The sequence below is a fragment of the Perognathus longimembris genome, chromosome 6, assembly GCF_023159225.1.
Source record: "Perognathus longimembris pacificus isolate PPM17 chromosome 6, ASM2315922v1, whole genome shotgun sequence".
NCBI lineage: Eukaryota > Metazoa > Chordata > Mammalia > Rodentia > Heteromyidae > Perognathus > Perognathus longimembris.
The window spans coordinates 82,665,784-82,678,660 of NC_063166.1; the positions used below are offsets into that span (position 1 = coordinate 82,665,784).

Consider the following 12,877-nt stretch of genomic DNA (forward strand, 5'->3'; position numbering starts at 1 on the left):
TGCCCGGGGTCCAGAGCTCCCAGAAACGGTCAAACTGAAAGCGGGGAGGAGCTAACCCTGAGGAATCGGAGCACAGACGAACAGCCCCGAGGCCGAGGCCCAGGAGGCCCACCGCCGGGGCTGGGAGCAGGCCCCGAGGCCGAGGCCCAGGAGGCCCACCGCCGGGGCTGGGAGCAGGCCCGGGGGCCGTGGCCTGGCTCAGGCCGGCTGCCAGGAGCTGTCTGTCGGGAGCCGCCGGGCCTCCCGGGGCCTGGAGATCGCATTCCAGCCGCAGGCGCCGTGCCCCGTGGGCGGCAATGAAAATTCCTAGACAGGGAGTCAGGTAGGGGTGGGTGCACCCGCCCGCGCGGGATGAGCCGAGGGGCCGGTGCGTGGAACTGCTGCCCGGTCCCAGGCCGGGGCGGAGGGGGCCTCCTCTCCATCGGTCCCCTCCTGCTGGCGCAGCCCCCGGGCCCAGGAGCCACGGGGCGGACGGAGGGGCGTCTCCTGAAGCTGGAGACGCTTCCCGCAGGGCTGGGGTGGTCAGCCCGGGGACCCGGGCTGGACCCGGCGGGCCTCTTCCTGCGTGGCTCCCGCCCATCGCGTCCCCCTCGCCAGGAGCTAAAGACATGTCCCACAGAGCCCCACAGAGCCACTCTGCAAACATCGGCCATGTCAGACCCCGGGGCTTTGGAACGAAGGAGGATTCGCTTCTACCACTGAAAGAGATCAGCCTCCACACAGCTGTGCCCCAGGCCCGCTGCGGACCTGTCACCCTGCACACTGGCTTCCGGGACACACCGAGTGTCACCCCTGCACACTGGCTTCTGGGAAACACTGAGTGCCACCCTGCACAGTGGCTTCCGGGGCACACCGAGTGCCACCCTGCACAGTGGCTTCCGGGGCACACCGAGTGCCACCCTGCACACTGGCTTCCGGGACACATTCGAGTGTCACCCTGCACACTGGCTTCCAGGGCACACCGAGTGTCACCCTGCACAGTGGCTTCCGGGGCACACCGAGGGTCACCCTGCACACTGGCTTCCAGGGCACACCGAGTGTCACCCTGCACAGTGGCTTCCGGGGCACACCGAGGGTCACCCTGCACAGTGGCTTCCGGGGCACACCGAGGGTCACCCTGCACACTGGCTTCCGGGACACACTGAGTGCCACCCTGCACAGTGGCTTCCGGGACACACTGAGGGTCACCCCGTACAGTGGCTTCCGGGACACACCGAGTGTCACCCTGCACAGTGGCTTCCGGGGCACACCGAGTGTCACCCTGCACAGTGGCTTCCGGGACACACTGAGGGTCACCCCGTACAGTGGCTTCCGGGACACACCGAGTGTCACCCTGCACAGTGGCTTCCGGGACACATTCGAGTGTCACCCTGCACACTGGCTTCCAGGGCACACCGAGTGTCACCCTGCACAGTGGCTTCCGGGGCACACCGAGGGTCACCCTGCACACTGGCTTCCGGGACACACCGAGTGTCACCCTGCACAGTGGCTTCCGGGGCACACCGAGTGTCACCCTGCACAGTGGCCTGTGGGGCACACCGAGTGTCACCCCGCACACTGGCTTCCGGGACACACCGAGGGTCACCCTGCACACTGGCTTCCGGGGCACACCGAGTGTCACCCTGCACAGTGGCTTCTGGGACACACCGAGTGTCACCCTGCACAGTGGCCTGTGGGGCACACCGAGTGTCACCCCGCACACTGGCTTCCGGGGCACACCGAGGGTCACCCTGCACACTGGCTTCCGGGACACACCGAGTGTCACCCTGCACAGTGGCTTCCGGGGCACACCGAGTGCCACCCTGCACAGTGGCTTCCGGGGCACACCGAGTGTCACCCTGCACAGTGGCTTCCGGGACACACCTGAGGGTCACCCTGGCACAGTGGCTTCCGGGGCACACCGAGTGTCACCCTGCACAGTGGCTTCCGGGGCACACCGAGTGTCACCCTGCACAGTGGCTTCCGGGGCACACCGAGTGTCACCCTGCACACTGGCTTCCGGGACACACCGAGGGTCACCCTGCACAGTGGCTTCCGGGACACACCTGAGGGTCACCCTGCACACTGGCTTCCGGGACACACTCGAGTGTCACCCTGCACAGTGGCTTCCGGGACACACTCGAGTGTCACCCTGCACAGTGGCTTCCGGGACACACCGAGTGTCACCCTGCACAGTGGCTTCCGGGACACACCGAGTGTCACCCCTGCACAGTGGCTTCCGGGACACAGGCCCCCCCATGATCTCATCACCTGTGTCATCCTCAGATGGTGGCCCACGGCCTGCTGGGGTGTCTCTGGGCTGTGCCTCTGTAAGTGTGGGGGTGCCCACCTGTTCCTGGATTCTCGGCCCACTGCCACCAGCAGCCCCCCCTCCCCCTCCCGCTGGACATGACCCCGTAGCCTCGATCTCATGACAAGTGAGTAGACCCGGACCCGCACGGGGCTGGGTGACCGTAGGAGGCCGTGGAGACAGTGCCCCGACAGTGAAGGGAAAGCCGGGTCTGCGCTTGTTTAAGATGTGTGAGGGGCTCCGGGGCTCAGCACCCCGGTTCCCAAGGGTCCTTCCCGCCCTCCCGGCCCCTGCCACCTCCACGCGGCCCGTTTCGTCTCCTCTGCGATGAGCGTTCGGTCCACGCGCGCCCGGGGCCTCGGGGCGCCCGGCCCTGTCACGGGGAGCCCTCGGCCCGCCGTCCCCCGCCTCGGTCTCCCCCGCTGCAGAAGGGGCTTCCTCGTTCCCGCCGGAGCCGGACGCGGCGAGGGGCTGTCCTCCCCGAGCCCCCAAAGTCACGACTGCCGGCTGCACCCGCTTTCGGGGCCGGGCCCGCCTTCCCGGGCCATGCTGCCGCTAGCTTTCCTCCTTCAGAAGACGCCGGCGTGCCGCGCCTGTCATCCTGGCCACGCGGCGGGCTGCGACCTGAGGACCGAAGTTCAAAGCCAGCCCGGACCGGAGAAGAGCCCGCGAGACGCATCTCCCAGTCGCCAGCCCAAGGCCAGACGCGGAGGGGCAGCTACGGCCCACGTGGTGGACTCCCCAGGCCTCGGGTTCAAGTCCCGGTGCTGCCCTCCCCACCCCACCCCCCCGAGAAGAAAGTGCTGGAGGGGGGTGCACAACCACCACAGACCGCCAGCCCCGCCCTGTCCCCCGGGGCACCGAGTGCACCCACGCACTGAGTGCACCCGCTCACCGACCGCACCCCGGCCCCAGACGCCCCCCGCGGCTGTCTGGGAGGACGGCGGCCGGGGTGCTCCCCGCCTCTGAGTAACCACCTCCCCGAGACATGACTCATCCGTCTGGGGTCACCCACATCCTCGTTCCCGGGGCTCGCAGGCCAGGTGGGGAGGGCGGCGGCGGGGGGGGGGGGCGGCGGGGGGGGGCGGGCTCACGGTGGAGGTGCTCCCGGCTGGCACGCGACGCGGAGGTGCTGGAGAAAGCGTAACCTCCAGGCTGGCCGGGCCCCGGGTCTCTGGGGCTCACTCCCGTGCGCCCCGGGTGGGTGGGGGGAGGGAGGGCCCCACGGGAGGGAGGGCCGGGGGCGTTCTGGGGAGACGAGGTCCCGGCGGGACGTGGGCAGCCGCTACACGCACACGCCTGCCCAGACACGCCACGACTCCCGAGAACACCTCCAGAAGACAGCGCGGCCGGGGGCGCGCACTCACGGGCGAGGAAGGAGCCGTCGGGGGGGGGGGGGGGGAGGCAGGGACTCCCAACGGGGCAGAGAGGAGACGGGGAGGTGGGGGGGGAGATGGGCTTGGGCTCCCCCGTGGCTTCAGAGGCGACCGGCACGCCAGCTGGAGCACCCCCTTCCTTGTGGGCTTGCGCGGGCCCAGTGCCCGCCCCTCAGTCATTCTCCCGCACCCCAGCTGCCCTGGGGGGTCCCAGGGACCCCTTCTTCCTCCAGCGGCAAACGCCCCTGTCCTGAAGCAGGGGCGGGGGCACACAGCCAAGGAGGCAGGGGGGGCGGGGGGGGGGATCCAGCGTCCGGAGGCAGAGACGCCAGCGGCACCGATCTGAACCTGGACGTGCGGACAAGGGGGCGGACGAAGAGAAGGACCCGGAACGGCCCTGCCGGGTGCCGGAGCCCCGCCCTTCTCCCAGCCCCCGGCCCATCCCGACGGTTCTAGTTTTCCACAGTTTCCTCACCCGGGCCCCTCCCCAGCTCCCCCACACCACCGCCCGGGTGAGGAGCCCAGCCCGGCAGGGAGGCCGGTGCCATCGGCAGGCCGAGGGTGACGTCGAATGCCAGGCGCTCAGCAGCCTTGACCCGTCGTAGGAAGTCACCACGCAGGCCGATAAATCCTGCCTGGGTCACCACAGGGTCACCAGCAAATCCCCCCCCCCCACCGCCCCCCGTGACCCTCAAGCCAGGCAGCTGGGAACCCAACAGATGCCAAGGGAGGTGCTGTGTGTCTGGGCGAGGGTGGACGGGGCACCTGGGCCACCGGTGAGGCCGGGGCACCAGGGAGCGGGCAGGTGGAGGTCAGCGGGAGCGGACCCGACGGCGAAGGCACCCGCGGGAAGGAGCGGTGCTCCGCTAATCACCAGCAGCTCCATTTACTGGTTGCCAGAAGCTGGGCTCCTAATTACCCCCTGGGCCGTGGCGGCCCCGTCCTAATTACCCTCTGGAGGGGAGAGCAGTGACAATTTTATTTAGGGCCCAAAGCAACTAGTAAAATCAGGGGAAATTAGCATCTCGTATAACCTCATATACTCCACAGCGCAATGCAGAGACCTAAACACGGAAAGCACTTAATCATCGTTATTAGAGACGGGAGGCGGGGGGGGGGGGGGGCCCTGGCGCTCAGGTCCCTGGACCCCTCCTTGGTCGCATGGCGAACCCGGATGAGAGACTTTCTAAGAGGCACCGCGAGGAACCGGAACCGCACGGGGCGCGCCCCACGTCAGCCCGTCCACAGACGGGAAGGCCGCCCCTTGGACAGGAGCAGGCCTGCCGGCATCCGTGGCCAAGATGGACGGCAGCACACGGGGTCCGTTCGAAAGGGGGGGGCCGGCGGTGTTCGGTGGGGGACGGTGACCCACAGAGGTGATCGACAGCTGTCATCTCGCCAGTACCCTATAGATAGATAGGAGGGGGGCCGTGGCCCGGGGGGGCCGGGACCCCCTCACCGGCTGGGCTGGGCCCGGAGTGAATCACCCCCAGCGCGGCCCAGGGGCCGGCGTTCTGACACGACTGCGTGGCGAGGCGGCACAGACACTGTACATGAATCACCCCGTCGGCAAGACCAAACCTTTGGCTTCCACAGACACCCATTACCGAGCAGAAAGGAGAGAACAAAGGCATTACTCAGGGCGTTTGCGCAGGGTTGATTCATAGCGTTACAGAATGATTACGGGCTAACTAGTTTTGGAGGAGACAATTTGAGACACGGCCAGCCGAAGCACTCCAGCTAGTGGGCTGGGATTGACAGAACAGGGTGGGAAGGGGGGTGTGGACTCGGCAGGTTCAGGGGACCCTCCCACCTCTTACTTTCTACCTGCTCCTGGAAGGTAGCCTAGGACAGGCACAGCCACCTGGTGAGGCGGACCAGGACTGACGCCCAGTCTCGGCAAAAGTCTGGGCACAAAGTGTGACTTGGTGTTTCTTAAAGGTTAACCGCTCAGGCCGGCTCTCCACCCACAGGAGGAGCTGGTTCGGATCAAAGCTGCTTTACCGGCCTCAAAGACGGCATCTGTGGTAGCCACAGGCAAAGGCTGGGCCTCCCCAAAGAAGGGGGCCTCTCCAGGAATCGCCCCACGGCCTGGCCGGCCCCTGGCTGTCCTGGTCTCAGCCCACGGGATGGGCTGTGCAGAACCTCTAGCCGGGCATCTGCCTAGCCGGGCCGGCCGACAGCCCACGCACGGGGGGCCAGCCTAGGCTCCGGCCTGCTTTATGCGCTAGGCCGGGCCCCTACTATCAGGACTGCCACCCCAGTACCATTTACCATGCCCCTGCCAAGCACTGAGCCCCTGCCAGGCACTTCACAAACCAAAGTGCTTAGTAGCTCCGGCGTAGGAATTCCCGATCCTCTTCAGAAGCCTAACGGCTGAGACCTGTGAGAGGAATCAGCTCAACGTGGCGGCGGCAGACACCTCCAGCCCGTCCTGGGACGCGAGGCCTCGGGCCCTGCGAGACCCTGGGCGCCTGGCCCGTCCCTCAGGCGGGCGAGGCAAGCGGCGGGGTGGTCGGCGAATCCCACCACGGGCCGAAGACCTCTGCACGGAAGGAGGCGGCGTACCCATGACACCCCGGATCGGGTTGATGCCGTCCCTCGGGGAGCACCGTGCAGACCAACGCCCAGCACGCCAACAACACCTGCCGGCGCCGGGGACCCGATCCGCACGGGAGCTGCGGGCCGAGCTCCGCCGCCTCCCTCCCCTGGCCCAGCTCCGCACCTGAGCTCGAAGACGAGCAGGCGGGGGTGCTCGCCCTCCGTGCCCGGTCCAACGTGGGCCTTCCGGCTTAGGACATCCCAGGGATGCGTCTTGGCAGGGAGCGCTCCAGCGTGGAGTCTGGACCCGGAACTCGGGGCTGGGTGTGGCCTGAAGCAAGTGCTTGGCCCTCCCGGATCCCATTTTTGTACCCCCAAACCGGTTGGTAACAAGAGCACGCTTGCGCTCTCGCTCTCGCTCTCTCTCTCCCTCCCTCTCTCTCTCCCTCCCTCTCTCTCTCTGAGTTGTTTTGAAGGTTCAGAAGTATGCATCACCGGTGCCTGGCCCTCAATGACTCCACAGCCAACCAGGAAGCAGAGCGGAAGCAAGACTCCGCCATCCTGGGAACAGAGGAGCGAAGCCCTGCTGTGCCTTCTCAGAAAGCTCACGGATGCCCCCCCCAACTTTTCCAGGCGCACCCTGGGGTGCGGAGTGTCCCCCGCCACCCCCCTTGCTGGGGCAATTTCCTCCTCGGGGGGCAGGGCTGTGGTGTCACCGCAGGAGAGAGGAGGTGGCCGGTGCCCAGCGCTACCACCGCTGCAGAAGGGGTGCAGGCCCCTGGGGACGGCAGAGGTGGGCAGCGGGTGGGCAGGGCCTCTGTGCTGCTGGGCCAGGCCCCCCATATACTTAATTCCATACCTGGGGGGGGGGGCCTCACTCACTCAGGAGCTTCTTTCTGCTCCCCGACGTCTCTCCATAGGACGTAAGGGTGGCGTGGGCCTCGTGACTGGGGTTCGGGACCACCCCCAGCCTCTTTACCAGAGCAGCCGGGATTCAGGGACCCCCTGGCCGGTGCGGGACACGCCGGGGCTCCCCCGCGGGGCGGGCGTGCTGGGGCTTCTCACAGGCCAGTCTGCAGGGGGCCTGGCAGACACGGAACCCAATGCCCTCCCGCCAGGGGCAGGCCGGGGCTCCAGGGGTGTGGGTCCCCGCGCACCCCGCCGCTCCAAGGACGGGGACGCTGTATGGGGGGGGCTGGGGGGGCAGCGTCTATTTTTCAGGTAAAGCGCGTGCCCCAGGAGACCCAGCGGAACAGAGGGGCGTCTCACCCACGCACGCCGTCCCCCCACGCCCCGCGCACACAGCTGCGCCGGGCGCCTGGCACGCCCACAGTGCGAGTCTCACGGCCCCCTCGGCCCGGCGCGGCCCCACCGTGCCGACAGCAAGAGGCGAGCGGCGGGCAAGCCCGGGGTCCCCCCCCCCCACACACACGTGGGGCTGTGGCAGGTCCTCCCTTCTGTGACAGGAGCCCACGCCGGCGGGAGGAAGCGGCCGCCAGCCAGGGCTGATCATCTGTGATTGGGACGCGGGAACCTCACCCCACGGCCCCCCAGGGTGGAAGTTCGTGGCCACGGGAGTTCCCGGTGGGGTCAGGGGACACAGGTGGAAGAACAAGCCTATCTTTTGTCTGATTTGTTGTCTTGTTGTTTTCTTGCCAGTCCCGGGTCTTGAACTCAGGGCCCGAGCACCGTCCCTGGCTTCTTTCTGCTCCAGGCTAGCTAGCACTCTGCCGCTTGAGCCACGGCGCCGCTTCCAGCTTTTGGAATAGTGGTGCTGAGGAATCGAACCCAGGACCCCGGCGAGCACTCCACCACGAAGCCGCCTTCCCGGCCCGCTCAAGCCTGTCTCTTACCGTTGTTCTTTCGTGGGTTGCCCTGCGGGGCCGCGGGCCAGGCCAGCTTTCTCCCTGGGCAGCCCACCGCAGCCCCTCTCGTGGAAACTTTTACCCCAGCTTCGGGCCATCCCGGAGACAGATGCCACTCCCCACCTCGGGCACCCGGGGCAGCCTGGTGCCTGCCACCCTCCCCGCGTGCCCCAGACATGCCCGCGTTACACAACACCTTTCAGCGAGCAGAACGCAGCCCTCGGCTTTGATCTCCCTCGCGCACGTGGAGCAGGGCAGGCGGCGGCCGTGCCGGGCGGGTCCAGCCTCCCAAGGGCAACGGCAGCAGCCCAGCGCCCGGGGGCTTCAGAGGCGGCATCCTCCTTCCAGGAAAGCTTTAACGCCTGGCCCCCGGGGGTGGGGTGGGGGGTCAGGGGCCCCAAGCCTGGGCCTGAAGTACATCCTGCAGCCTGGGGGCTGATGGGGGCCGGAAGACCCAAGCGCCATCCATGGTCTCGGGGCTGGACAAGGGACGCTTTCCTCCAGCCCCCTCCTCCTCCTCCGCTTTCCTCCCTGACAAACCCAGATGTCTTCACCGCTTCCAACCCAAAGAGGAGCTGGCGGGGCAGACGGGAAGGGGCAGGGGCTGCGTGGGCCCGAGCGACCCACGCGTGTGGGCCGCACATGGACACACAGAAACCATCGGGGATGGCTGCATCTTGACAAATGCTAAACTGGCCCCTGCCCCTGGGTCAAACTGTGCCTGCGGCTGGCTTACCCGGGCCTCCTTCAAGCAACCACTGTCTGACCCAAGACCACACTTACAACACACAGCTCTCCCGTTGCACCAGAGCCGAACCCGGCGGGCAGGGAAGGCCTGGGGGGGGGGAGGGGGGCGGGGAGCTGCGGCTGCTGGCCTCCCTGCTTCTGGAGCTTCCTTAACGCGGGAAACCCCTCTTCGGAGGAGCCCCTTCCCTCCCTCAGGCCCCGGGGGGCACAGGGGCCACCCCCAAAAGGCTGAGTGGCAGGTATCTGAACCTGCAGAGCATGGGGCAGCAGCCCTGCGGGAACCTGGTTCCTGAGGGGGGAGCCGGGGTCACCTCACAATTCGGAGACTGCCCTCTGGACCCCAAAGCCCTTTGGGGAAGCTGGCAGTGCGTTCCTGGGGTTCTAGACCGGGGCTGTCGGCTCCACAGGCTCCACCAACAACGGCCCTGGAGACACCTCCGACTCGGGGGCTGGCAGAGGCCGGCGGCCTGGACACGGAAACCCACGGGGAGGCGGGTGGCGGTGGGCTGTGGGGTCCTCGCTGGGGCTTTTCTGGAACGTGTTGAGAGGAGGGATCGCACTAGAGGGCCCCGGCCAGCCGGGTGTGCTGACAGCCAAACTGCGTGGTCGCCGCCGCCGCTGGGGTGGGCCAGGGCAGGCCCAGTAGTCACCGCGGGGTAAGCCGGGGCAGGCACGCCCGCAGGGCCCTGGACAGACGCCCGGGTGAGAGGAGACACCCCCCCCACCCCCGCCCGCCGCCGTCCTGGAGTGCCTCGTTAAAAACCTTTTCCAGGTTCCAAGCTCAAAATGGGCCTCTCTGGGGCCAAAGTTCTCGTTCTAGGAGGCAGAATGTGGGGTCCACGAGACACAAGCCCAATGGGGCACCAGAGTGGCTTAGGGGCACAGCTTTCTAGCACAAACTCCCTGATCACCAAGGTTCCCTCCGGATCCGCCATCTGGGCAGCTGAAAGCCACGGAGAAGCCACCAGAAGCCCAGCCCCAGGTAGCACGTCCAGCCAGACCAGACGGCAGAGTCCGCAGCCCTGGGTTAGGCTTCCGTCCTGGGGGTCCTTGTTCTCAGGAAACTGAAGAGTAGGAACTACAAGGCCCGGGGTACCTTGGGGGGGGGGGGTGATGAGGTCAATCTCTTTCTGTACACAGAGAGTCTTCTAGAAGAGAGCACCTGAGCCCCACTGTGTCTTCAAAGGTCTACACAACTGCCAACAATTGCCAGTGCTACTCCCTCTCTTCATCCCTTTCTCTCCCCTCATCTTCTAATGTTAAAAAAAAAAAAAACTTCTAGGAAACACCAAGCCCCAACTCTTCCTCACCCTGCTCTCTCCTGGAAATCTCCATCAGCTCCTGCAACACACTACTTACATTCTGTATGCCGTTTTTAAGGTGGCTTTCTTCCCTGCCTTGCACTTTCTTCCAACAGGCAGAGAGGCCGGGGGGGGAGGGGGGGCCCTCGGCTGCCACTGGAAAGCGAGTGCCTGGGCCATGGGCAAGCACGTTAATAATAAGAATGCTCTGCTGACATCGGCCCGTACAACCGTCAAGGAAGGGGGAAATAAGACCGACATACTTTAAAAATCTGGAATACCAAGAGTGGATTCCAAAGGTGTCCACCCCTTAGGGGAATGGTCACCAGACAAATGGGACCTTGTGGGGGTGGGGGGTCTCCCAAGGTGGCCTGACAGAATGAGGGGGGCTAAGGGAGGGAGGTGCTTCCGCAGTGTTGGGAGGGAGCAGCAGGGAGCCCTTCTCCAAACACCTGGGGGACATTCCCCAGCCATGTCCTCTTGCCTTGGGCAAGCCTTCCTGGTTCACCGGGGGCCTTTGCCACGAACCCGGGTTTAATTCGAGCCAAGTCTGCCAGCACAGGCTGTGTGCACGTCCTCTCGGAAACTCCAGGCCTGGAAACCAGGCAGCCGGGGTGGGGCTGGGAACAGCAGGAGGGGAGTGGGTGGAGGTGGGTGGAAAAGGACCCCACCACCCAAGCCTGGCCACTCAGCCTCCACGGGGCTGGTCACGGGTTATTTTTACCCCCCGTGCCTCACTGTAAAGGCTCAGGGGCCCAAAACCCATGGCAGCCGCCTGCGGAAACAATTATGAGTCACCCAGTGACGGCCCTCCTTCCGGGGCAGTTGCCCCTGGACTCTGGGTCTGGCTGGGAGAAAACTGGCTCAAGCAAGTTAGGGCTACGGGGGGGGGGGGGGGGGCCTGTGCCCCTTCAGTGGGCAGCGCCTCCTCCGGACAAAGACCCGAAAACTGGAGCTTGGAGGAGCAAAAGGTCTCCCAAAGGGTAGAGTGAGGGAGAAGTGTGGAGGAGCCTGAGCAGGAAGGGGGGTTCAGTCCTCCACTCAACCCCACTCCCCCAGGAGCGCTCTCGGTCGGGGAGAAGGGAGGAGAGGCTTCCCGGTCCCGACAGGGTCCTGAGGCCGGCCCAGCTTCCAGCCGGGCTTGTCCAGCGCGGGTTCGGAGCAAGGCCGCTGTCCCACACACCAGAGCCCAGAACTTTGACTCATTGGTAACCACCGTCCCAGCCAGACTGAGCAAGCTGTCCAGACAGAAGCTATTTATAGGAGCGTCGGGGACACAGACATTCACAATCACATGCACACACGCGCGCGCACGCACACACACACACACTCACACACTCACGGGCCGGACTCGAGACTCGCCAGCACTGAGCCCTGACTCAGACATCTGGACACACATGGTCCTGGCGTCCACCTGGAGCCACATCGGACCCTCCCACCCCCCCCACCCCCCCCCCCCCCCCCCGCCAAAGACGCACAAGAGACTCGCGCTCCAGAGAGATCATGACTCTTACCCAGCACCCAGAGACACAACTAGACTCAGACAGGCCGACACGCGCGCTCAGCTGCCGCCCGAGACCCAGACGGCCTCGCAGACGCGTGCGCTCCGCGGTGGCACGGAAACCCACCCGGGACCCCGCCACTACCCCTCCGGACGTGCGCCCGGCCCCGACACCCGGCGGGCCAGACAGTGCCTCCCCATCCCGCCCCCACCCCCGCCCCCCACCCAAAGTTGAGGAAGAGCCGGCCTAATTGCTCCGTAGGGAAATACAATGGAAACTTCTCGGGCTCGGCGGCTCCGGCTCTCCCGTGCCGCGCGCCACCGCCGGCCCCGGGTCCGAGGGTGGGTGGACAGGCGGGGCTCGGGCCGCGGGGACCGTGCCAGGCTCGCAGCGCCTCGGGACAAAGCCGGGCCGGCCGCCAGCAGCGGCGAGCCGAAAGGGCGCGCCCAGGGCGCGGCGGGCGCAGCCGGGGCGCGGGGCGCACGGCCCGAGGGCGCGCCCGGTCCGGGTCCCCCCCCCCGCCCGCCCGCAGCTGCGTCGGGACCCGGGGTCCGCGCGCCGCGGGGCCGCCGGAAGGGGCGCGGGGTCACTCACTGATCTCCATGCTCTGGAACAAAGAGCGCTTGCAGTTACACGTGCAGGAGACATTGGGCTGCCCGGCGGCGGCGGCGGTGCCGTTGGCCCCCATCAAGCGGTGCATGGACGGCGCGGCGGCGCGGCGCGGGGCGCGGGGCGCGCGGGGGGCGGCCGGGGGGGGCTCCGGCCGGCGCCCAGGGCTCGGGCCCCGCATGCAGGAGGCGCCCGGCTCGCCCGGCTCGCCCGGCTCGGGGCGCCGCCGCGTTCCCGGGGCGCCGCGCGGGGCTCAGCGCGCGGGGCCGCGCTCCTCGGCCGCCCCCCGGCCGCCGCTCCGCTGCCCCGGGGGCGTCGGCGGTGCCCGCGGGCGGCGTCGGGAGCCCGGGCCGGCAGCCGGGGCGCGCGCGGCCGCCGGGGCTGAGCCTCCGCCGCTGGCTTCCCCCGCGGATCGCCGCCGCCGCCGCCGCCGCCTCCTCATTCAAGTCCAAGGGGATCGGGTTGCGCCCCGCGCCGCGGTCGGAGGCCGGCAGACGGTCTGACGTCAGCGCTAGACGGGGCCGCCGGTTCCCACCGCGCGGGGGCCGCGGAGGGGGCGCGCGCTGCGCCAATCCCGCCGAGCTTCCCCCGCGCCCCTCCCGGCCCGGGGGCGGGGCGGCGGCCCGCGGGGCGGGCTCTTAAAGGG

At 67.7% G+C, this 12,877-nt stretch overlaps 1 protein-coding gene across 2 annotated transcripts in view; it reads right to left on the reverse strand.

The window, feature by feature from the left end:
- Positions 1-12,403, reverse strand: part of Pmepa1 (prostate transmembrane protein, androgen induced 1) — a 38,245-nt gene extending 25,842 nt beyond the window's left edge. Inside the window, exon 1 of one of the 2 annotated variants that reach the window (XM_048349657.1) lies at positions 12,217-12,403. In XM_048349657.1, the coding sequence (XP_048205614.1) occupies positions 12,217-12,322 (106 nt within the window). In that variant the 5' untranslated portion in view covers positions 12,323-12,403. Of the gene's footprint in view, positions 1-10,129; positions 11,548-12,216 lie in introns of those variants that run through there. The other variant, XM_048349658.1, reaches the window with a different exon arrangement.
- Positions 12,404-12,877: the final 474 nt, after the last annotated feature.